The 27,500-nt window shown below is 43.3% G+C and overlaps 1 protein-coding gene across 1 annotated transcript in view; it reads left to right on the top strand.

Moving 5' to 3' along the window:
• The window catches only part of LOC115170710 (voltage-dependent T-type calcium channel subunit alpha-1I-like), a 207,080-nt gene that overhangs the window by 31,894 nt on the left and 147,686 nt on the right, over positions 1–27,500 (top strand). The window contains 1 exon segment of the mRNA XM_029726944.1: positions 22,442–22,553. Coding sequence (XP_029582804.1) covers positions 22,442–22,553 — 112 coding nt within the window.

Raw genomic sequence — 27,500 nt, forward strand, 5'->3', positions numbered from 1 at the left:
AATGACCTCCAGCAGGCCACAAATGTACATGTGTCTGCTCAAACGGTCAGAAACAGACTCCATGAGGGTGATATGAGGGCCCGACGTCCACAGTTGGGGGTTATGCTTACAGCCCAACACCGTGCAGGACGTTTGGCATTAGCCAGAGAACACCAAGATTGGCAAATTCGCCACTGGCACCCTGTGCTCTTCACAGATGAAAGCAGGTTCACACTGAGCACGTGACAGACGTGACAGAGTCTGGAGACGCCGTGGAAAACGTTCTGCTGCCTGCAACATCCTCCAGCATGACCGGTTTGGCGGTGGGTCAGTCATGGTGTGGGGTGGCATTTCTTTGGGGGGCCGCACAGCCCTCCATGTGCTCACCAGAGGTAGCCTGACTGCCATTAGGTACCGAGATGAGGTCCTCAGACCCCTTGTGAGACCATATGCTGGTGCGGTTGGCCCTGGGTTCCTCCTAATGCAAGACAATGCTAGACCTCATGTGGCTGGAGTGTGTCAGCAGTTCCTGCAAGAGGAAGGCATTGATGCTATGGACTGGCCCGCCCGTTCCCCAGACCTGAATCCAATTGAGCACATCTGGGACATCATGTCTCGCTCCATCCACCAACGCCACGTTGCACCACAGACTGTCCAGGAGTTGGCGGATGCTTTAGTCCAGGTCTGGGAGGAGATCCCTCAGGAGACCATCCGCCACCTCATCAGGAGCATGCCCAGGCGTTGTAGGGAGGTCATACAGGCACGTGGAGGCCACACATACTACTGAGCCTCATTTTGACTTGTTTTAAGGACATTACATCAAAGTTGGATCAGCCTGTAGTGTGGTTTTCCACTTTCATTTTGAGTCTGACTCCAAATCCAGACCTCCATGGGTTGATAAATTGGATTTCCATTGATTCTTTTTGTGTGATTTTGTTGTCAGCACATTCAACTATGTAAAGAAAAAAGTATTTAATAAGATTATTTCTTTCATTCAGATCTAGGATGTGTTGTTTAAGCGTTCCCTTTATTTTTTTGAGCAGTATATATATATATACACACACACACATATCCAGGTGTTGATGACAGAATTTAGTCAGTATCACTGTCAGTATTACTCTCCAATTGGGCTGCTAGCCAGAAATAACAGTTGTGACTACAGCATTAGTTTCATCCACTCTGCCACACTGTCATTATACATGACTCTACACATATTACTGTACATGTATTACTGTAAATGTATTACTGTAAATGTGTTACTGTACACGTGTTACTGTACACGTGTTACTGTACATGTGTTACTGTTCACATAATACTGTACACATGTTACTGTACATGTGTTACTGTACACGTGTTACTGTACATGTGTTACTATACACGTGTTACTGTACATGTGTTACTGTACATGTATTACTATACATCTATTACTGTACATGTTTTACTGTACATGTGTTACTGTACATGTTTTACTGTACATGAATTACTGTACATGTGTTACTGTACATGTATTACTGTACATGTTTTGCCGTACATGTGTTACTGTACATGTTTTACTGTACATGTATGACTGTACATGTTTTGCTGTACATGTGTTACTGTACATGTATTACTGTACATGTGTTACTGTACATGTTTTGCTGTACATGTTTTACTGTACATGTTTTGCTGTACATGTTTTACTGTACATGTATTACTGTACATGTATTACTGTACATGTATTACTGAACATGTTTTACTGTACATGTGTTACTGTACATGTTTTACTGTACATGTATTACTGTACATGTTTTACTGTACATGTGTTACTGTACATGAGTTACTGTACATGTATTACTGTACATGTTTTACTGTACATGTGTTACTGTACATGTGTTACTGTACATGAGTTACTGTACATGTATTACTGTACATGTTTTGCTGTACATGCACCTTTGACTTTGGTTTTACTTGTTGAACCATTTCACTCTTCTCCCCTGTTTGTCCACTGTAGTGTCCTTTAGCACTCTGGCAGGTGTGTGTGTGTGTGTGTGTGTGTGTGTGTGTGTGTGTGTGTGAGTGTGTGTGTGTGTGTGTGTGTGTGTGTGTGTGTGTGTGTGTGTGTCCTTGCGTTCCCAACATACATCCACTCAAGTACACATTACATTGATCCATCTCATTCATAATAGACTCCAGGGTCGTATTCATCAGGCACCAAACAGAAGAAAACAAACTGAAACAAGGAGGGACTACCTGGACTTGCCCAATAAGAAATGCTTGTTTTCGGTTTTCCGTTGGAACACAACCCAGTTTATGTGGCACTTGATTATATTATCTCTGAGGGGAACAGTCTGACACAGACATTGTGAGATGCTTTCGAAAAAATGTCTGTGTTTGTCATTTCAATTGGCTTCTGCAAGGCACTTGATTCAAAATGACTTTGGAATTCAGGATATGAAGATTGCATAAAACCTGATTACGACCAGCACCTCATGGACTGCGTTGTCACAAAAGAGAGGCTTTAAAGAATTACATCCTACAGCTAAGTAGTAATTCAGTTGTTTATGGAAATAGCGCTCAATTTCTGGATTATTGATCTTTTCTATGGCCCGGAGATATAAGACGATACAGATAGCAGTCAGGCTATGGATGGAGAGGAAGTTGCAGCAGCAGGGGGACCATATTTGGGCATCCATCCCATGTGCCACAGCGTGTGTACGTTACAGTTCTGTGATCCAACTCCCTCACCGTTCCATACAGCTCCAAGGCTGACTAATGGCTGCCAGAGGAGCCGATGAGACAGCGGCGTCAGGCATTGTCTCCCTGCTGAGATCGGTGCCGACCTGAGATCAAGAGCGGCTCATCAGGTCTAGCTCTGACACCGCTGGCATTCAGCCAGAAGAAAGCGAGCGATAGAGAAAGAGACAACGGGAGAGAAAGAGGAGAGAGAGACCTCCACCCTTCCGCCAGACAAATTACCATCACAAACCGCCGCGACTCTGCCTATTAATAATTCAATTATCTCTCCACCATTGCCTTGTCCATCTATCGTGCCGCCTTCGGCTTGTTTGGTCCTTTCTCTGAAACACCTGCAGCGCTTAGGGAGCAGCCTCTCAGGGATCGGCTCGCTGGGGCTGCTCTCCGAGAGGGAGACCCACTTACGGCAGCTTAACTACCTGTGAAGAGGCAGAATTCCAAAACTAAAAGAGAAAAGATTATGTAAAGGTTCCCCTCACCCCTCTGAGGTTCATGCTGCAGGCTATGGGACCTGCAGGTTATGTTGTGTGTTTTATTGTCTTGTGTTGAGGCAGACTCAGATGAGATTAAAAAGGGTGAGAAGGGAGGGTTGATGCGCTGGTTTTTGACAGTCAGTGTGCAGTCAGTGGTGTATTTATAATGGGTTTTTTAATCTGTTGGGATAATGTTATTTGAAGAGTCAGTTTCCCAATTGTATTCCCCTATCTTTGCACTTCTCCCATTGTCTCTCAGTCTGTTTCTTTCTTTCTTCCCTTCTTTCTCTCCCCCATGTGTCTCTCTCTTGCTATCCCCATCTCTCTCAAACCCTTATTTCTCTCACTATCCCTTCCCCCTCTCTCCCCACCTCTCCCCCTCTCTCTCTCCCCATCTCTCTGTCAGTCAGCCAGCTGATATGTACAGTACAATAGCTGTCTCTATGTACAGAAGATCATATTTCACCATTACCCTCTTCTGAAATGTGGATGGAGGGATGAGAGACAGTGGGGCCTGAGTATCTCTCTTCTGTCACATTCTCTCCATCTCTATACATCCGTACTCCTACACTTCTTTCTTACTGCCCCTCTTTACATGGCTGTAAGCTGCACTGTCTTCAGAACATCCCCTGTCCATGATACCTAATGCTTAGGTCCTGTGTATTAGGCTGCAACTGGTAGAGATGTTATTGTATATGGATAGTCTCTGTTGTGTGGTAATATGGTCGTTCTACCTGATGTCTTTATCCAGAGTGACCTACAGTCACATTTAACACATTCTTACAGTATGTGTCTGTGTTGGGAATGGAGCCCACAACCCTGGTGTTGTCAGCACTATGCCAAACTCAAATTAAATTACTATAAATATTTAACTTTCATAAAATCACAAGTGCAATACATCAGCTTAAAGATAAACTTCTTGTTAATCCAACCACTGTGTCAGATTTCAAAAAGGCTTGACGGCGAAAGCAAACAATGTGAGTATCGGAGAACAGCGCCCAGCAGACAAAACATTACAAACAGTAACCAGCCAAGTAGAGGAGTAACAAAAGTCAGAAATAGCGATAAAATGTATCACTTACCTTTGATGATCTTCATATGGTTGCACGCCCAAGACTCCATGTTACACAATAAATGTTAGTTTTGTTCAATTAAGTCCCTATTTATGTCCAAAAACCTCAGTTTTGTTGGTTTGTTTTGTTTAGTAATCCATTGGAACAAAGCGCGGTCACAGCAGGCAGACGAAAAATCAAAAAGTACCATAAAAGTTTGTAGAAACATGTCAAACAATGTTTATAATCAATCCTCAGGTTGTTTTTGTCATAAATAATCGATCATATTTATACCGGACAATAGCTTCGTCAATAGAAAAGGGAAAACACGAAAGGCGCACTCCCAGTCACATGCAGGACTCATGTCTGGAAATTTCCACTGTTCTCTCAATGAAAGTGGTGTTTCTCCCTCATTTTTCACAGCAAAAGCCTGAAACAATGCCTAAAGACTGGCCACATGTAGTGGAAGCCATAGGGATCATGAACTGCGTCATAAGTCTTTGTATGGTGGATAGGCTTTCAATGGAAAAACAGCCATATCAAAATAATAGCATTTCCTGGATGGATTTTCTTCAGGTTTTCACCTGCCATATCAGTTCTGTTATACTCACAGACATTATTTAACAGTTTTGGAAACTTTAGAGTGTTTTCTATCCAAATCTACCAATTATATGCATATCCTAGCTTCTGGGCCTTAGTAGCAGGCAGTTTACTTTGGGCACGCTTTTCATCCAAAATTCCGAATGCTGCCCCCTATCCCAAAAATTAACTCTAGTATTGTATGATAAAGGAGGTTAACTCTAGTATTGTATGATAAAGGAGGTTAACTCTAGTATTGTATGATCAAGGAGATTAACTAGTATTGTATGATAAAGGAGGTTAACTCTGGTAGTGTATGATAAAGGAGGTTAACTGGTGAAGTATTATAAAGAAGGTTAACTCTAGTATTGTGTAACAAAGGAGGTTAACTCTAGTATTGTATGATAAAGGAGGTTAACTCTAGTATTGTATGATAAAGGAGGTTAACTCTAGTATTGTATGATAAAGGAGGTTAACTCTAGTATTGTATGATAAAGGAGGTTAACTCTAGTATTGTATGATAAAGGAGGTTAACTCTAGTATTGTATGATAAAGGAGGTTAACTCTAGTATTGTATGATAAAGGAGGTTAACTCTAGTATTATATGATAAAGGAGGTTAACTCTAGTATTGTATGATAAAGGAGGTTAACTCTAGTATTGTATGATAAAGGAGGTTAACTGGTGAAGTATTATAAAGGAGGTTAACTCTAGTATTGTGCAACAAAGGAGGTTAACTCTAGTATTGTATGATAAAGGAGATTAACTCTAGTATTGTATGATAAAGGAGGTTAACTCTAGTATTGTATGATAAAGGAGATTAACTCTAGTATTGTATGATAAAGGAGGTTAACTCTAGTATTGTATGATAAAGGAGGTAAACTAGTATTGTATGATAAAGGAGGTTAACTCTAGTATTGTATGATAAAGGAGATTAACTCTAGTATTGTATGATAAAGGAGGTTAACTCTAGTATTGTATGATAAAGGAGGTTAACTCTAGTATTGTATGATAAAGGAGTTTTACTCTAGTATTGTATGATAAAGGAGTTTTACTCTAGTATTGTATGATAAAGGAGGTTAACTCTAGTATTGTATGATAAAGGAGGTTAACTCTAGTATTGTATGATAAAGGAGGTTAACTCTAGTATTGTATGATAAAGGAGGTTAACTCTAGTATTGTATGATAAAGGAGTTTTACTCTAGTATTGTATGATAAAGGAGTTTTACTCTAGTATTGTATGATAAAGGAGATTAACTCTAGTATTGTATGATAAAGGAGTTTTACTCTAGTATTGTATGATAAAGGAGTTTTACTCTAGTATTGTATGATAAAGGAGTTTTACTCTAGTATTGTATGATAAAGGAGGTTAACTCTAGTATTGTATGATAAAGGAGGTTAACTCTAGTATTGTATGATAAAGGAGGTTAACTCCAGTATTGTATGATAAAGGAGGTTAACTCTAGTATTGTATGATAAAGGAGGTTAACTCTAGTATTGTATGATAAAGGAGGTTAACTCTAGTATTGTATGATAAAGGAGGTTAACTCTAGTATTGTATGATAAAGGAGGTTAACTCTAGTATTGTATGATAAAGGAGGTTAACTCTAGTATTGTATGATAAAGGAGGTTAACTCTAGTAATGTATGATAAAGGAGGTTAACTCTGGTGAAGTATGATAAAGATTTACTCCACATAGCTGTTGGAACAAGTCTGATTCTCTAGTCTGGGCCGTTAGCACACCGCAGCAGAGAAGGAACCAGACTGAATACACACTTATATCCCCCAGACTAGTGTTTGGGTTCTGACACCCTTCTTATGTCTGGATAGTCTGTAGTGCAGTAAGTGTGGCACACAACTGAGGCAAGTAAAGAGCACACACCCTGTACCCATTCACACATACTGTAGACAGCACACCCTGTACCCATTCACACATAGTGTAGACAGCACACCCTGTACCCATTCACACATAGTGTACACAGCACACCCTATACCCATTCACACTAAGTGTAGACAGCACACCCTGTACCCATTCACACATAGTGTAGACAGCACACCCTGTACCCATTCACACATAGTGTAGACAGCACACCCTATACCCATTCACACATAGTGTAGACAGCACACCCTATACCCATTCACACATAGTGTACACAGCACACCCTATACCCATTCACACTAAGTGTAGACAGCACACCCTGTACCCATTCACACATAGTGTAGACAGCACACCCTGTACCCATTCACACATAGTGTAGACAGCACACCCTGTACCCATTCACACATAGTGTACACAGCACACCCTATACCCATTCACACATAGTGTAGACAGCACACCCTGTACCCATTCACACATAGTGTAGACAGCACACCCTGTACCCATTCACACATAGTGTAGACAGCACACCCTGTACCCATTCACACATAGTGTACACAGCACACCCTGTACCCATTCACACATAGTGTAGACAGCACACCCTGTACCCATTCACACATAGTGTAGACAGCACACCCTGTACCCATTCACACATAGTGTAGACAGCACACCTGTACCAACTCAGACTAGAGTTAGTTCCATTAAGGCTCAGAACAACAGAGGCAAAGAGAAAACATACAGTCTCATACCAACATACACACATCACCACTCCTCACAGATACAGTACACACACACAGACACACAGACACAGACACACACACACACACACACACACACACACACACACACACACACACACACACACACACACACACACACACACACACACACACACACACACACACACACACACACACACACACACACCCATCCACCAGACAGAGGGTTAGAATGACACGAAACAGACTCACCACTCTGCCATGGCAACGGAGAGCATAGAGAGCCGCTTACACAGTAACCAATGCATTATGGGAGCATTACCAATAAACACTGGAGTTACAACTCACAGACCAATACACATGTAGAACCAGATACACACACACACACACACACATACACACACACATAGATACACACACAGGTGAGGTGTGTTCACTGCACATAAACGTTTGTTTCGTTTTCCTTTTGCCCTTTCTCTTTCCCTCTGTCTCTCTCTGTTGTTCCCTCTCTCGCTTTTTCACTTCCTTGGCCAGTGGCAAAGACTGAGACGCTAGTGAAAAGGTCAGATGAGGAGGGAAGAGTGGTGGAGCGAAAGAGTGAGCGAGGCATGAGGTGAAAGAGAGGATGGTAGAGAGAGAGAAAGACGAAAGGGATGGAGTGAAAAGAAAGCAGGAAGGGAAGTGGGGTTAAAGAGAGAAGAATGAGTGGAGGGAAAGCAGAAGGGAAACAGAGGGGTGGGCTGGAAGTGGAGAATAGAGATGGAGAGAGAGAGGGGGAAGGAGAGACAGAAATAGTTGAAAGACGGTAGAGAGACAGGGTCAGGTGGAAGAGAGGGAACAGGAGGTATTGAGAGGGACAGGGGTAGAGAGAGGGGGATGAGGTAAATGAGAGGAGCGATAGCGACAGATGGCTGGAGGGAGGCTGGTATGGTTGCCGAGGATGCCTGTTGTCACGCTGGAGTCAAACTGCCCTGACGGATGTCACCACTCGTCCAGTCACCCCAGCTCTCTACCTCTCCCTCTCTCTTCTTCTTTCTATTTCTCTTTGTCTGCCTGTCCCTCCCCTCTCTCTCTCCCTCTCTTATTCACCCAAACTCTTTTCTCTCCCTTTTCATCTCTTTCTGTTTATATGTGTCTCTCTTCCTATTCATTTCTCCTCTTTGTGTGTTCTGTACCAGATGTATTAGAGGGAGTCAGTTTGTCCTCTCTGTGTGTTCTGTACCAGATGTATTAGAGGGAGTCAGTCTGTCCTCTCTGTGTGTTCTGTACTACATGTATTAGAGGGAGTCAGTTTGTCCTCTCTGTGTGTTCTGTACCAGATGTATTAGAGGGAGTCAGTTTGTCCTCTCTGTGTGTTCTGTACCAGATGTATTAGAGGGAGTCAGATTGTCCTCTCTGTGTGTTCTGTAGCAGATGTATTAGAGGGAGTCAGTTTGTCCTCTCTGTGTGTTCTGTACCAGATGTATTAGAGGGAGTCAGTTTGTCCTCTCTGTGTGTTCTGTACCAGATGTATTAGAGGGAGTCAGTTTGCCCTCTCTGTGTGTTCTGTACCAGATGTATTAGAGGGAGTCAGATTGTCCTCTCTGTGTGTTCTGTACCAGATGTATTAGAGGGAGTCAGTTTGTCCTCTCTGTGTGTTCTGTACCAGATGTATTAGAGGGAGGCAGTTTGTCCTCTCTGTGTGTTCTGTACCAGATGTATTAGAGGGAGTCAGTTTGTCCTCTCTGTGTGTTCTGTACCAGATGTATTAGAGGGAGTCAGTTTGTCCTCTCTGTGTGTTCTGTACCAGATGTATTAGAGGGAGTCAGTTTGTCCTCTCTGTGTGTTCTGTACCAGATGTATTAGAGAGAGTCAGTGGGAGACACTGGGCTTCATTAACCACTGGAATAAACTGAGTGCTGATGCAGACAGAGATCAACACTTGATCACACAGAGAGCGATGATCACACAGAGAGCTATGATCACACAGAGAGCTATGATCACACAGAGAGCTATGATCACACAGAGAGCTATGAGCACTCACTCACAAACACAGAAACGTACACATGCACCCACACACACTCACACACTCACACACACACACACACACACACACACACACACACACACACACACACACACACACACACACACACACACACACACACACACACACACACACACACAATAGCACAGTGTTTAGCTTGTCTCTGTGGAGGCACCTCGTCTGATCCCGTTGCTGTGGCAACGCAGCCATGCTTGTCTTAAGGAATTCTCCCAGTCCCTTTGTAGTTAGTACTACCACGTCACTGACCTACCACTCTCTCTACCACTACCCTAACCATAACCTTCTGGTAGAGAGAGGAAGGTAGTTAGTATTACCACATCACTGACCTACCACTCTCTCTACCACTACCCTAACCATAACCTTCTGGTAGAGAGAGGAGGGTAGTTAGTACTACCACGTCACTGACCTACCACTCTCTCTACCACTACCCTAACCATAACCTTCTGGTGGAGAGAGGAAGGTAGTTAGTACTACCACGTCACTGACCTACCACTCTCTCTACCACTACCCTAACCATAACCTTCTGGTAGAGAGAGGAAGGTAGTTAGTGCTACCACGTCACTGACCTTCCACTCTCTCTACCACTACCCTAACCATAACCTAATGGTAGAGAGAGGAGGGTAGCTAGTACTACCACATCACTGACCTACCACTCTCTCTACCACTACCCTAACCATAACCTTCTGGTAGAGAGAGGAGGGTAGCTAGTACTACCACATCACTGACCTACCACTCTACCACTACCACTACCCTAACCATAACCTTCTGGTAGAGAGAGGAAGGTAGCTAGTACTACCACATCACTGACCTACCACTCTCTCTACCACTTCCCTAACCATAACCTTCTGGTAGAGAGAGGAGGGTAGTTAGTACTACCACATCACTGACCTACCACTCTCTCTACCACTACCCTAACCATAACCTTCTGGTAGAGAGAGGAAGGTAGCTAGTACTACCACATCACTGACCTACCACTCTACCACTACCCTAACCATAACCTTCTGGTAGAGAGAGGAAGGTAGCTAGTACTACCACATCACTGACCTACCACTCTCTCTACCACTACCCTAACCATAACCTTCATGTAGAGAGAGGAAGGTAGCTAGTACTACCACATCACTGACCTACCACTGTCTCTACCACTACCCTAACCATAACCTTCTGGTAGAGAGAGGAGGGTAGCTAGTATTACCACATCACTGACCTACCACTCTCTCTACCACTAGACTCCATCCACAGTGTGTGTGTGTCTCTGTGTGTGTCTCTCTCTATGTGTGTGTGTGTGTGTGTGTGTGTATGTGTGTGTGTGTGTGTGTGGTGTGTGTGTGTGTGTGTGTGTGTGTGTGTGTGTGTGTGTGTGTGTGTGTGTGTGTGTGTGTGTGTGTCTGTGTGTGTGTGTGTGTGACCCTCCGGCATTGAAGTGTTAATATATTTCTATTCCTGTACCTTATTCCTGATCCTTCTCTAAGTGCATCTCGCCACTGACTCTAATAAGTACACAAATACACAAACACACATGCTAACACACATACAAACACACAAACATACAAACACACAAACACACAAAGAAACACACAAACACATTTACAAACAAACACACACACACACACACAAAAACACATACTAACACACATACTATCACACATACTAACACACAAACACACATACTAACACACATACTAACACACACACAAACACACATACTAACACACATACTAACACACATACTAACAGACATACTAACACACACACAAACACACATACTAACACACATACTAACACACATACTAACACACATACTAACACACATACTAACACACATACTAACACACATACAAACACACATACAAACACACATACTAACACACAAACACACATACTAACACACACACTAACACACATACTAACACACATACTAACACACATACTAACACACATACCAACACACATACTAACACACAAACACACATACAAACACACATACTAACACACAAACACACACACTAACACACATACTAACACACACACTAACACACATACTAACACACATACTAACACACATACTAACACACATACTAACACACATACTAACACACAAACAAACATACTAACACATACAAACACACATACAAACACACATACTAACAAACAAACACACACACAAACACACATACTAACACACATACTAACACACATACTAACATACTAACACACATACTAACACACAAACACACACACAAACACACATACTAACACACATACTAACATACTAACACACATACTAACACACAAACACACATACTAACACACATACTAACCACATACTAACACACATACTAACACACATACTAACACACATACTAACACACATACTAACCACATACTAACATACATACTAACACACATACTAACACACATACTAACACACACACTAACACACATACTAACACACATACTAACACACATACTAACATACTAACACACATACTAACACACAAACACACACACAAACACACATACAAACACACATACTAACACACAAACACACACACAAACACACATACTAACACACATACTAACACACATACTAACATACTAACACACATACTAACACACAAACACACACACAAACACACATACTAACACACATACTAACATACTAACACACACACTAACACACATACTAACCACATACTAACACACATACTAACACACAAACACACATACTAACACACATACTAACACACAAACACACATACTAACACACAGACACACATACTAACACACATACTAACCACATACTAACACACATACTAACACACAAACACACATACTAACACACATACTAACACACAAACACACATACTAACACACATACTAACCACATACTAACACACATACTAACACACAAACACACATACTAACACACAAACACACAAACACACATACTACCACACATACTAACACACATACTAACATACTAACACACATACTAACACACAATCACACATACTAACACACATACTAACCACATACCAACACACATACTAACACACATACTAACACACATACTAACACACATACTAACACACACACTAACACACATACTAACACACATACTAACATACTAACACACATACTAACACACAAACACACACACAAACACACATATTAACACACATACTAACATACTAACACACATACTAACACACAAACACACATACTAACACACATACTAACCACATACTAACACACATACTAACACACATACTAACACACATACTAACACACATACTATCACACATACTAACACACATACTAACACACATACTAACACACACACTATCACACATACTAACACACATACTAACATACTAACACACATACTAACACACAAACACACACACAAACACACATATTAACACACATACTAACATACTAACACACATACTAACACACAAACACACATACTAACACACATACTAACCACATACTAACACACATACTAACACACATACTAACACACATACTAACACACATACTAACACACAAACACACATACTAACACACATACTAACACACAAACACACACACAAACACACATACTAACACACAAACACACATACTAACACACACACTAACACACATACTAACACACATACTAACACACATACTAACACACAAACACACATACTAACACACATACTAACACACATACTAACACACATACTAACACACAAACACACACACAAACACACATACTAACACACAAACAAACATACAAACACACATACTAACACACAAACACACACACAAACAAACACACTAACACACATACAAACACACATACTAACACACAAACACACATTCAAACACACATACTAACACACATACTAACACACAAACACACATACAAACACACATACTAACACACAAACACACACACAAACAAACACACTAACACACATACAAACACACATACTAACACACAAACACACATACTAACACACACACTAACACACATACTAACACACATACTAACACACATACTAACACACATACTAACACACATACTAACACACACACTAACACACATACTAACACACATACTAACACACAAACACACATACTAACACACATACTAACATACTAACACACATACTAACACACAAACACACACACAAACACACATACTAACACACATACTAACATACTAACACACATGCTAACACACAAACACACATACTAACACACATACTAACCACATACTAACACACATACTAACACACATACTAACACACATACTAACACACAAACACAAATACTAACACACATACTAACACACATACAAACACACATACAAACACACATACTAACACACAAACACACATACTAACACACAAACACACACCCTAACCACATACTAACACACACACTAACACACATACAAACACACATACTAACACACAAACACACATACTAATACACATACAAACACACATACTAACACACAAACACACATACTAACACACAAACACACATACTAACACACATACTAACACACATACGAACATACAAACACACATACTAACACACATACTAACACACATACTAACATACATACTAACACACACACTAACATACATACTAACACACACACACAAACACACATACAAACACACATACTAACACACAAACACACACACAAACACACATACTAACACACATACTAACACACATACTAACATACTAACACACATACTAACACACAAACACACACACAAACACACATACTAACACACATACTAACATACTAACACACACACTAACACACATACTAACCACATACTAACACACATACTAACACACAAACACACATACTAACACACATACTAACACACAAACACACATACTAACACACAGACACACATACTAACCACATACTAACACACATACTAACACACATACTAACACACATACTAACACACATACTAACACACATACTAACACACATACTAACACACACACTAACACACATACTAACACACATACTAACACACACACTAACACACATACTAACACACACACAAACACACATACTAACACACATGCTAACACAAAAACACACATACTAACACACAAACACACGTACTAACACACATACTAACACACATACTAACACACATACAAACACACATACTAACACACAAACACACATACTAACACACATACTAACACACAAACACACATACTAACACACATACTAACACACATACTAACACACACACTAACACACATATTAACACACATACTAACACACACACTAACACACATACTAACACACATACTAACACACATACTAACACACATACTAACACACAAACTAACACACAAACTAACACACACACTAACACACATACTAACACACATACTAACATACACACTAACACACATACTAACACACATACTAACACACACACAAATACACACACTAACACACATACTAACACACATACTAACACACACACACTGACATGCATACTAACACACACAAACACACAAACACACATACTAACAAACACACACACAAGCACACAAACAAACACACATACTAACACACACACTAACATACATACTAACACACACACTAACATACATACTAACACACACACACAAACACACAAACAAACACATATATTAACACACAAACACACATACTAACAAACACACACACAAACACACAAACAAACACATATACTAAAACACAAACACACATGCACATATACAAACACACACAAACACACATACGACTAATAAAACTTGAAACATCACATCTGTGCAGTTCCACCTCTTGGGGCCTTTCTAATCTCTGTCCCCATTATCCATTAGTGGCCATTAGAGCGTGTGAGGACAGCAGTCCTTCCTCTCCCCTACACCCTCTCCCCTACACCCTCTCCCCTAGACCCATTCCCCTACACCCTCTCCGCTACATCCTCTCCCCTACACCCTCTCCCGCTACACCCTCTCCCCTAAACCCTCTCCGCTACACCCTCTTCCCTACACCCTCTCCCCCTCTCCGCTACGCCCACTCCTCTAGACCCTCTCCCCTAGACCCATTCTCCTACACCTCTCCCCTAGACCCTCTCCCCTACACCCTCTCCCCTCTCCCCCTCTCCGCTACACCCTCTCCCCTACACCCTCTCCCCTCTCCCCCTCTCTGCTACACCCTCTCTGCTACTTTCTCTCCCCTAGACCCTTTCCCCTACACCCTCTCCCCTACACCCTCTCCCCACTCCCCCTCTGCGCTACACCCACTCCCCTAGACCCTCTCCCCTCTCCCCTCTCCCCTACACCCTCTCCCCTCTTCCCCTCTCCCCCTCTCCGCTACACCGACTCCCCTACACCCTCTCCCCTCTCCCCTTTCCCCCACTCCCCTACACCCTCTCCCCAACTCCCCTACATCCTCTCCCCTCTCCCCCACTCCCCTACATCCTCTCCCCTCTCCCCCACTCCCCTACACCCTCTCCCCCACTCCCCTACATCCTCTCCCCTCTCCGCTACACCCTCTCCCCTCTCCCCCACTCCCCTAACCCTCTCCCCCCACTCCTCTACACCTTCTGCCCTGCATGCTCTCCCCTCTCGACCTCTCCCCCACTGCCCTACATCCTCTCCCCTCTCCCCCACTCCCCTACATCCTCTCCCCTCTCCCCACTCCCCTAACCCTCTCCCCCACTCCCCTACACCCTCTCCTCTACACCCCCTCCCCTACACCCTCTCCCCTACACCCTCTCCCTTCTCCTCTACACCCCCTCCCCTACACCCTCTCCTCTACACCCTCTCCCCTACACCCTCTCCGCTCTCCCCTACACCCTCTTCTCTCTCCTCCACACCCCCTCCCCTCTCCCCTCTGTGGTCACATGTGTAACCACGTTTTTAGTTTATTTCTCTCAATACTGCAGTAGTACTATGAGTTCATGTGCTAAGTTTACATTGTATTATTGTGCGCTGTAACTTTACTCTGTGTGTCCAGTGTATGTCATTGTCAAGTGATGGTAGTATACATCTAGGCCATATTGATACTCATACAAGCTATTGAAGTGAATATGGAGTCTCAGTTTGAGATGACAAGTCTAGTCGAATATTGTGACAGAATTATTTTTTGTATGGGCATTATTAAAAATGGTTAATTTTTGAATATATATTTTTTGAGCAAAGGATGATTTTATTTTTGGCAAAATCGAAAATACTGTACATAATCTCTCCGTATTCATATGAAGCCTTAACAAGACATTGGTTGGCAGCCATTTCCTCTGAGGCAAAGTTGGAGTGAACAAAATACAACTCACATTTGCTGAGGCAAGCAGATGAGCAGTAGCTTAGACCCCACCACCACTGAGGTTTCAGTTAGGCTTTAAAGATATGAGAGCACATGGAGGCTGTGGGGTCTGTAGAAAAGAGATTGGGAGAGAGGTGGAGGGACTTGGTAAAAAGATTTCTGGAAATAACTCATAGAAGTATCAAGGAACTCCTCTTGTTCTGATCAATGTTATTTAACACATTGAATAGGGCTCTAATGATGTCATATTGTCCATATTGTACATTCACAAAGCATGTGACACGCTTTCCTAGCATATTATATGGTGTCATATCATCACATATCACGTTGCATGTGGTTACTCCCCCCATCCCCCACATATCATATCACATTATCCTGTGATTACACCAAATCACATATCTGCCATACCTTATAAATCCAACTACATGTATGCCTGAAGTTAAACCTTAGGTGTGTGTGTGTGTGTGTGTGTGTGTGTGTGTGTGTGTGTGTGTTTGTTTGTGTGTGTGTTTGTGTGTGTGTGTGTGTGTGTGTGTGTGTGTGTGTGTGTGTGTGTGTGTGTGTGTGTGTGTGTGTGTGGCAGATGGTAGTGAGATGTGACAGGCACAGTCTGATGATGTCACAGATAAAGGAACTGTGTCATATTGCCTCATGGTGAAGGAAACTGATTCTGCATGGTTTAGACACACAGAAAATAGTGCAAAACTTTTGACCAGGGCCCAGAGGACTCTTTAAAAGTAGTGCACTACAGAGGGAATGGGGTTCCATTTGGGACGCAGCCTAAGACTACTATAGAGACTTGTAGCTCTGGGCTGCTGGGAATATGTCATTTCTACAGGAATGACAAAACGAATGAAAAAGCACTCAGCTAAAACATTTCTACAGGAATGAAAAAAACGAATGAAAAAGCACTCAGCTAAAACATTTCTACAGGAATGACAAAACTAATAGCCTAGCTGCCTCCCCACTACTGTATCCAGGATATGACCTAATAGCCTAGCTGCCTCCCCACTACTGTATCCAGGATATGATCTAATAGCCGAGCTGCCTCCCCACTACTGTATCCAGGATATGACCTAATAGCCTAGCTGCCTCCCCACTACTGTATCCAGGATATGACCTAATAGCCTAGCTGCCTCCCCACTACTGTATCCAGGATATGACCTAATAGCCTAGCTGCCTCCCCACTACTGTATCCAGGATATGACCTAATAGCCTAGCTGCCTCCCCACTACTGTATCCAGGATATGACCTAATAGCCTAGCTGCCTCCCCACTACTGTATCCAGGATATGACCTAATAGCCTAGCTGCCTCCCCACTACTGTATCCAGGATATGACCTAATAGCCGAGCTGCCTCCCCACTACTGTATCCAGGATATGACCTAATAGCCTAGCTGCCTCCCCACCACTGTATCCAGGATATGACCTAATAGCCTAGCTGCCTCCCCACTACTGTATCCAGGATATGACCTAATAGCCTAGCTGCCTCCCCACTACTGTATCCAGGATACGACCTAATAGCCTAGCTGCCTCCCCACTACTGTATCCAGGATATGATCTAATAGCCTAGCTGGCTCCCCACTACTGTATCCAGGATATGACCTAATAGCCTAGCTGCCTCCCCACTACTGTATCCAGGATATGACCTAATAGCCTAGCTGCCTCCCCACTACTGTATCCAGGATATGATCTAATAGCCTAGCCCATTCGGTTGTACGGTTGTGTGTGTGATACGGTTGTAGCCCAGGACACTGTAACTGTGGTGTCCATAGGAGACATAGGAGTCCTGAGCCTCCGGCTAAGGCCAGCAAACTGAACTGGAAACAGAAGAGTCACACCTCACACCTCATAGACACTAGCCCAAAGGCCGGCAGATGGCGATTTTTAGTCGTTTCATCTTACCGTCCAAAGGGACTGCATTCAGCCTATACACTCGTATTCCCCATGGACCTGTTAGTACCTAAAACATTCTCCATTCAGGCTGCAAACGTGTTGATTTCCTCCTTAAGCTGATTTAATGGCGAGAAGGTTGAAAAAGACTGGAAAATATGCGTACTTTCTTTATGAAACCCCATTTTCCCCCACTGTGCTATGGTGGCTAATGCTACTTCCAGACATTGCATACAACGTTCGAACCAAAGGTAAAAAACAGACTGCTGCACCCTGATTGGCTGAACGCGATATGCAACATCCAGCACCAGAATTTAGCCACTCTAACATGGTGGTGGAAAATGGTGTTTCATAAAGAAAGTATACGTATTTTTCAAAATTTTTATTTTATTTTTCCCTTTAAGGGCCTTGCGCAGAATGGTGAAATGACTCAATATCGCCATCTGTGTATCTGGGTGTATGAGAGTAATAGATATATGTTAGATTACATACTTTTCACACATGCTTATAGCTGTGGTGTGTGTGTGCATCAATGAGTGCATGAGCATGTGCGTTTGTGTGTATGTATGTGTATGTATGTGTCCAACTAGCTCTCCCAGATGTACGCCTGCAGGCAGCTTCCCTGCCTCTCTGTGAGTGGTGTGTTTTCACTACATAACACATTCACCAGCTATTAGGGCTGATTGATTCTGCACTGCCGCCTGTTTAGCGCTGCTTAAGTGTTTCTGTGAGGCCACTCAGGCAACCCTGTGCTCTGTGACGCTTTGGGAATGAACGGGGAGAAAGAAACACAGAGAGAGATGAAAAGAGAGTGAGGGAGAGGGCGAGACATGCAGATAAATAGGGAACAATTGGCATAGCAATAAAGAGAGAGAGAGAGAGAGAGAGAGAGAGAGAGAGAGAGAGAGAGAGAGAGAGAGAGAGAGAGAGTAGAGGCATAGAAAAAGAAGGTAAGACGCAGTGAACTAGAGAGAGAGGGGGGAGAGAAGTGTGAGGGAGGGGGAAAGAAAGAAAGAGGGAGAGAGGTTGAGAGAGAGAGGGGAAGGGAGGGTGGGAAGGAGTGTTTCTGCTACAGTGGTCTCCTTCTTCTTCATGTATAGACCCCCTAATCATCTTCTGAGGACAACAGGCTTTATGTTAAAACACACCTACCTCTAATGTATCGTAACACACACACTGTGTATCTGCACGAACACACACATGCACACACACGCACCTCCCCCGAGGCATTTGAAGTGCAAAGGTCAAAGTTCAAAGGTAGCCTACCAATGCACTGATAGAAACATATGAAGAGATGATAAAGGCTACATAAGATAGTAACTAGGCTAATTATGATAAGGAACAATTTCATAGAAAACAGGGAGGATGGAAATTATGTGTGTGTGTGTGCGAGTATGTGATTGTCCAAGCATTTGTGTGTTTATGTCCAAGTGTGTGAGTGTTTATGTCCAAGCGTTTGTTTGTTTGTTTATGTCCAAGCGTTTGTGTGTTTATGTCCAAGCGTGTGTGTGTTTATGTCCAAGCGTTTGTGTGTTTATGTCCAAGCGTTTGTTTGTTTGTTTGTTTATGTCCAAGCGTGTGGGTGTTTATGTCCAAGTGTTTGTTTGTTTGTTTATGTCCAAGCGTTTGTGTGTTTATGTCCAAGCGTTTATTTGTTTGTTTATGTCCAAGCGTTTGTGTGTTTATGTCCAAGCATTCGTGTGTTTATGTCCAAGTGTGTGTGTGTGTATGTGTGTGTGTGTGCGTGCGTGTGTGTGTGTGTGTGTGTGTGTGTGTGTGTATTGAGCAGCAGTGCAGTAGTTTTGTCAGTAGGGTGGTGACTGGTATAGGCCACCAAACCACCATCATGTCACTGTGTGTGTGTGTGTGTGTGTGTGTGTGTGTGTGTGTGTGTGTGTGTGTGTGTGTGTGTGTGTGTGTGTGTGTGTGTGTGTGTGTGGTGTGTTTGCATGTGCGATCCCCTGCTTTGTGAGAGATGACCTGGCTTTGTGAGAGATCACCTGGCTTTGTGAGAGATGACCTGGCTTTGTGAGAGATCACCTGGCTTTGTGAGAGATCACCTGGCTTTGTGAGAGATCACCTGGCTTTGTGAGAGATGACCTGGCTTTGTGAGAGATGACCTGGCTTTGTGAGAGATCACCTGGCTTTGTGAGAGATCACCTGGCTTTGTGAGAGATGACCTGGCTTTGTGAGAAATGACCTGGCTTTGTGAGAGATCACCTGGCTTTGTGTGAGATCACCTGGCTTTGTGAGAGATGACCTGGCTTTGTGAGAGATCACCTGGCTTTGTGAGAGATCACCTGGCTTTGCAGTCATGAAGTTAAGGAGAGGAGAAAAGGAGTCCAGTAAGAGTATTGGGACAAATCTGGACAGAGACGGAGACAGAGAGAAAGACAGAGACAGCGAGAGAGACTGAGACAGCGAGAGAGAGAGAGACAGCGAGGGAGACAGAGAGAGAGAGAGAGAGAGACAAACTGGCAGAAAGACAGAGAGAGAGAGAGAGAGAGACAGACAGACAGAGATAGTGTCTGAGTGCAGCTGGCGTTGAGCCAGAGACAGTTTTGTTTTACATCCCCACTCCCCTCCCTCTGGCACCAGTCTGTTAATCCCTTTAATTTACATCCCCACTCCCCTCCCTCTGGCACCAGTCTGTTAATCCCTTTAATTTACATCCCCACTCCCCTCCCTCTGGCACCAGTCTGTTAATCCCTTTAATTTACATCCCCACTCCCCTCCCTCTGGCACCAGTCTGTTAATCCCTTTAATTTACATCCCCAGTCCCCTCCCTCCGGCACCAGTCTGTTAATCCCTTTAATTTACATCCCCATTCCCCTCCCTCTGGCACCAGTCCTGTTAATCCCTTTAATTTACATCCCCACTCCCCTCCCTCTGGCACCAGTCTGTTAATCCCTTTAATTTACATCCCCATTCCCCTCCCTCTGGCACCAGTCTGTTAATCCCTTTAATTTACATCCCCAGTCCCCTCCCTCCGGCACCAGTCTGTTAATCCCTTTAATTTACATCCCCAGTCCCCTCCCTCCGGCACCAGTCTGTTAATCCCTTTAATTTACATCCCCATTCCCCTCCCTCTGGCACCAGTCTGTTAATCCCTTTAATTTACATCCCCAGTCCCCTCCCTCTGGCACCAGTCTGTTAATCCCTTTAATTTACATCCCCACTCCCCTCCCTCTGGCACCAGTCTGTTAATCCCTTTAATTTACATCCCCACTCCCCTCCCTCTGGCACCAGTCTGTTAATCCCTTTAATTTACATCCCCAGTCCCCTCCCTCCGGCACCAGTCTGTTAATCCCTTTAATTTACATCCCCACTCCCCTCCCTCTGGCACCAGTCTGTTAATCCCTTTAATTTACATCCCCAGTCCCCTCCCTCTGGCACCAGTCTGTTAACCCCTTTAATTTACATCCCCAGTCCCCTCCCTCTGGCACCAGTCTGTTAATCCCTTTAATTTACATCCCCAGTCCCCTCCCTCTGGCACCAGTCTGTTAATCCCTTTAATTTACAAGCACCACTCAGCATCACCCAGTGCAGTGTGTGTTAATCTCTCATTTCTTTAAAGCTCTACCTGTGAGTGTGTCTGTGTATCATACGATGGAAGCCTTTCACTATTTGTGTGCGTGTGTGTATGTGCCTACTGTATGTTTGCTTATTTGCGAGTATGATATGCTATTGCCTTTCAGTATGTGTGTGCACTGTCCCTGGTTGTCCACTGTGTTTCTTAACCCTTTGCTGTCCGTACATGGTTCGAGAGGATCAGTATCATGGTGATTCTGCTCAACTGTGTCACCCTGGGGATGTACCAGCCCTGTGAAAACATCGACTGCACTTCAGACCGCTGCCAGATACTACAGGTCAGTCTGTCTGTCTGTGTCTCTGTCTGTCTGTATCTCTGTCTCTGTCTCTGTCTCTGTCTCTATCTCTGTCTCTATCTCTATCTCTGTCTGTCTGTCTGTCTGTCTGTCTGTCTGTCTGTCTGTCTGTCTGTCTGTCTGTCTGTCTGTCTGTCTGTCTGTCTGTCTGTCTGTCTGTCTGTCTGTCTGTCTTTCTGTGTCTCTGTCTGTCAAAATGTCACTCCGCAAAGCGGTAATGCCTCTGCGACAAACTACTTTGTAAAAAAGTGACAAATTCAGTTTCACCACTGTATCATTTGATGGATTGATTACAGTTTAATGTTGACAACATGTGGTGAAAAGTGAGAACCCATTCCCCCTCTCCACACCAGCCTTTCTTTAGACTCCCTGTGACACTGGTGGGACTGATATAGTGACTGATGTAGTGACTGATGTAGTGACTGATAGAGTGACTGATATAGTGACTGATGTAGTGACTGATATAGTGACTGATATAGTGACTGATGTAGTGACTGATGTAGTGACTGATATAGTGACTGATGTAGTGACTGATGTAGTGACTGATATAGTGACTGATATATTGACTGATATAGTGACTGATGTAGTGACTGATATAGTGACTGATATAGTGACTGATATAGTGACTGATGTAGTGACTGATATAGTGACTGATATAGTGACTGATATAGTGACTGATGTAGTGACTGATGTAGTGACTGATATAGTGACTGATGTAGTGACTGATGTAGTGACTGATATAGTGACTGATGTAGTGACTGATGTAGTGACTGATATAGTGACTGATATATTGACTGACACTGGTGGAAAAGTACCCAATTATCATACTTGAGTAAAAGTAAAGATACCTTAATAGAAAATGACTCAAGTAAAAGTGAGAGTCACCCAGTAAAATATTGCTTGAGTAAAAGTCTAAAAGTATTTGGTTTTAAATATACTTAAGTATCAAAAGTAAAAGTATAAATCTTTTCACATTCCTTATATTAAGCAAACCAGAAGGCACAGTTTTCTTGTTTTAAAATGTAGATATAGTCAGGGTCATACTCCAACACTCAGACATCATTTACAAAGAAAGCATTTGTGTTTAGTGAGTCCGCCAGATCAGAGGCAGGAGGGTGATGACCAGGGATGTTCTCTTAATAAGTGTGTGAATTGGACCATTTTTCTGTCCTGCTAAGCATTAAAAATGTAACATGTACTTTTGGGTGTCAGGGAAAATGTATGGAGTAAAAAGGACATATTTTCTTTAGGAATGAGGTGAAGTAAAAGTAAAAGTAATCAAAAATATAAATAGTCAAGTAAAGTACAGATACCCCTAAAACTACTTAAGAAGTACTTTAAAGTATTTGTACTTTACACCACTGGTGACTGATGTAGTGACTGATGTAGTGACTGATGTAGTGGCTGATATAGTGAACATTGCATTACATGTGCTGAGCGTTTGTTACGTAATTAACGACACCGTCTGCACACACGCACGCACAGAAACACACACACAGACACACACCACACACACACACACACACACACACACCACGCAACATTGAGAATCCGAAAGGCTGCATGTGTGTGTGTCCTCTCCTGCTGTGTATATCATGGCCCTGCTTGGAAAGGCTCAGTCTAACCTCCCTGTTTTAACACACAGGAGCCAAGGCCCCCGGCTGTAGCTCACTATGAGTAAGAAATGAAGCAGAATGTTGCCAGGTTCTAAAAAGTATCCACTATGAATGTTAGATGAGCCAGTATCTGTAAGAATTGTTGTCGATGCCCAGAGGTCTATGGATGTCCATTTTTATTTTTAAATGGTGTGTGTGTGTGTGTGTGTGTGTGTGTGTGTGTGTGTGTGTGTGTGTGTGTGTGTGTGTGTGTGTGTGTGTGTGTGTGTGTGTGTGTGTGTGTGTGTGTGTGTGTGTGTGTGTGTGTGGGGAGGGGAGGGTATGTGTGCGTGTCCGTGATCTCGGCAAACTTATCCCCAAAAACATGCATCAAAGGACTCCCAAAATGAAACACACCCACCCCAGACAGGTATCTTTAGTATTAAACCCCCTAAGGTTGATGTTCGCGCACCACAAACATCTAACTAGCATAATAAAAAAATCTAAATCTGCCAGTTTAAGCTAGAGATATCTATTGTTTTGCGTTGGATGTGTCACAATCCACTGCATCCGCCTTTTTACCTATTTTATACATATTGTTGCCGCTACCGTCTCTTTTGACCAAAAATAACTTCTAGACATCAGGACTGAGATTACTCACCACGGACGAGCAGAATCCTCTTTAACCTTTCACGACTCTGACGAGCCCGACGTGAAAGAGATGCTGCTTCCTCGGGAACAGGTCCCGATCCCTGTGATCTGCGTGAAGAGGAGGCGGAGAAAGAGAGGTCGAAGGTCCGGCTGCCTTCTGAGTATTCGCAGGCGATCGAATAAACCCCCACTTCCCTCCATTCTACTATCAAACATGCAATCTTTGGACAATAAAATCGACGAGTTACGCGGAAGATTAAACTACCAACGAGACATTAAAAACTTAACATCTTATGCTTCACGGACTCGTGGTTGAACAACGATAACATTAACATACAGCTGGCTGGTTATACAAATGTAAGACCTTTAAACAGGTCAACATTCACAAGGCCGCAGGGCCAGACGGATTAGCAGGATGTGTACTCCAAGCATGCGCTGACCAACTGGCAAGTGTCTTCACTGACATTTTCAACCTCTCCCTGTCCGAGTCTGTAATACCAATATGTTGTAAGCAGATCACCATAGTCCCTGTGCTCAAGAACACTAAGGTAACCTGCCTAAATGACTACCGACCCATAGCACTCACGTCTGTAGCCATGAAGTGCCTTGGAAGGCTGGTCATGGCTCACATCAACATCATCATCCCAGAAACACGCACTCCAATTTGCATACCACCCCAACAGATCCACAGATGATGCAATCTCCAGTGCTCTCCACACTGCCCTTTCCGACCTGGACAAAAGGAACACCTATGTGAGAATGCTATTCATTGACTATAGCTCAGCGTTCAACACCATAGTGCCCTCAAAGCTCATAAATAAGCTAAGGACCCTGGGACTAAACACCTCCCTCTGCAACTGGATCCAGGACTTCTTAACGAGCCGTCCCCAGGTGGTAAGGGTAGGTAACAACACACCGCCATGCTGATCCTCAACACAAGGGCCCTTCAGGTGTGCGTGCTCAGTCCCCTCCTGTACTCCCTGTTCACTCATGACTGCATGGCCAAGCACGACTCCAACACCATCATTAAGTTTGCTGATGACACAACAGTCTGATCACCGGCAACAACGAGACAGCCTATAGGGAGGAGATCAGAGACCTGGCCATGTGGTGCCAGGACAACAACCTCTCAAGACAAAGGAGATGATTGTGGACTACAGGAAAAAGAGGATCGACCATGCCCCCATTCTCATCAATGGGGCTGCAGTGGAGCAGGTTGCGAGCTTCAAGATCCTCGGTGTCCACATCACCAACAAACTAACATGGTCCACGGCGAAACCTATTCCCCCTCAGGAGACTGAAAAGATTTGGCATGGGTCATCAGATCCTCAAAAGGTTCTACAGCTGCACCATCGAGAGCATCCTGACTGGTTGCATCACTGCCTGGTATGGCAACCAACCGCAAGGCACTACAGAGGGTAGTGCGAATGGCCCAGTACATCACTGGTGCCAAGCTTCCTGCCATCCAGGACCTCTATACCAGGCGGTATCAGAGGAAGGCCCTAAAAATGTTCAAAGACTCCAGCCACCCTAGTCATAGACTGTTCTCTCTGCCACCGCGTCTCGGTCCAAGTGGCTTCTGAACAGCTTCTACCCCTAAGCCATAAGACTCCTTAACATCTAGTCAAATGGCTACCCAGACTATTTGCAGTACCCCCCCCACCCCCTCTTTACACCACTGACTGCTTCTCTCTGTTGTCATCTATGCATAGTCACTTTAATTACTCTACCTACATGTACATACTACCTCAAATAACCGGTGCCCCTGCACATTGACTCTGTATCGGTACCCCCCCCCCCCCCCCCCCCCCCCCGTATATAGTCTTGCTGTTGTTATTTCACTGCTGGTCTTTAATTACTTGTTACTTTTATCTCTTATTCTTATCTGTATTTTTAAACTGCATTGTTGTTTAGGGGCTCGTAAGTAAGCATTACACTGTAAGGTCTACACTTGTTTTATTCGGCGCATGTGACTAATACAATATTTTATTTTATTTGTTGCACTTCTGAATCTGCGGGGAAAGGTGACAGACCATTGTCAGACCATGAGACATCCCGAAAATCGGTCTTCTCGCAAAATCATCTGTAGCGTCCGAACGGTTTGGCTTACAATCTATTATGACCCCTCTATGGAAAGATGAGACTCTCACAAACACGATGGTGTTCTCGTTTTGCTCTAATTAGTGTCTTGGGACTCTTCGGAAGTCGGTACAGCCGATCTGCCAACTTCAGTCTGTAGCGTCCGAACAGTTTGGGCTACACACTAATATGACCCCTCTGTAGAAAGGTGAGACTCTCAGTTATTTTTCTTTGACACGCCCTTGGGCCTCACAAGACTCGTCTGAAGGTCCCTCTGTACCAGTAGAATAAATTAATGAAAGTATATATTGAGACTGTTTAGTGCCAAAAATAAGGGGGGGTTAAATACATGTAAAAATATATATCTCTCAGATAGACAGGGCTTAGACTCTTATGGGTAAAATAAATGCAGATGTATCTAGGTTCAGGGGTTGGTAATACAGTATCTTGACCCTACTCAAGGCTTCTGAGGTTCTCTCCATGTTAGCTTCCACCCCTCGGGGCTTCTCAGGTTCTCTCCATGTTATCCTCCAGGCCTCTAGGCTTCTGAGATCCACCATGTTATCCTCCAGGTCTTAAGGTTTCTGAGGTTCTCTCCATGTTA

This window comes from Salmo trutta, chromosome 32 (genome assembly GCF_901001165.1).
Source record: "Salmo trutta chromosome 32, fSalTru1.1, whole genome shotgun sequence".
Classification (NCBI taxonomy): Eukaryota; Metazoa; Chordata; class Actinopteri; order Salmoniformes; family Salmonidae; genus Salmo; species Salmo trutta.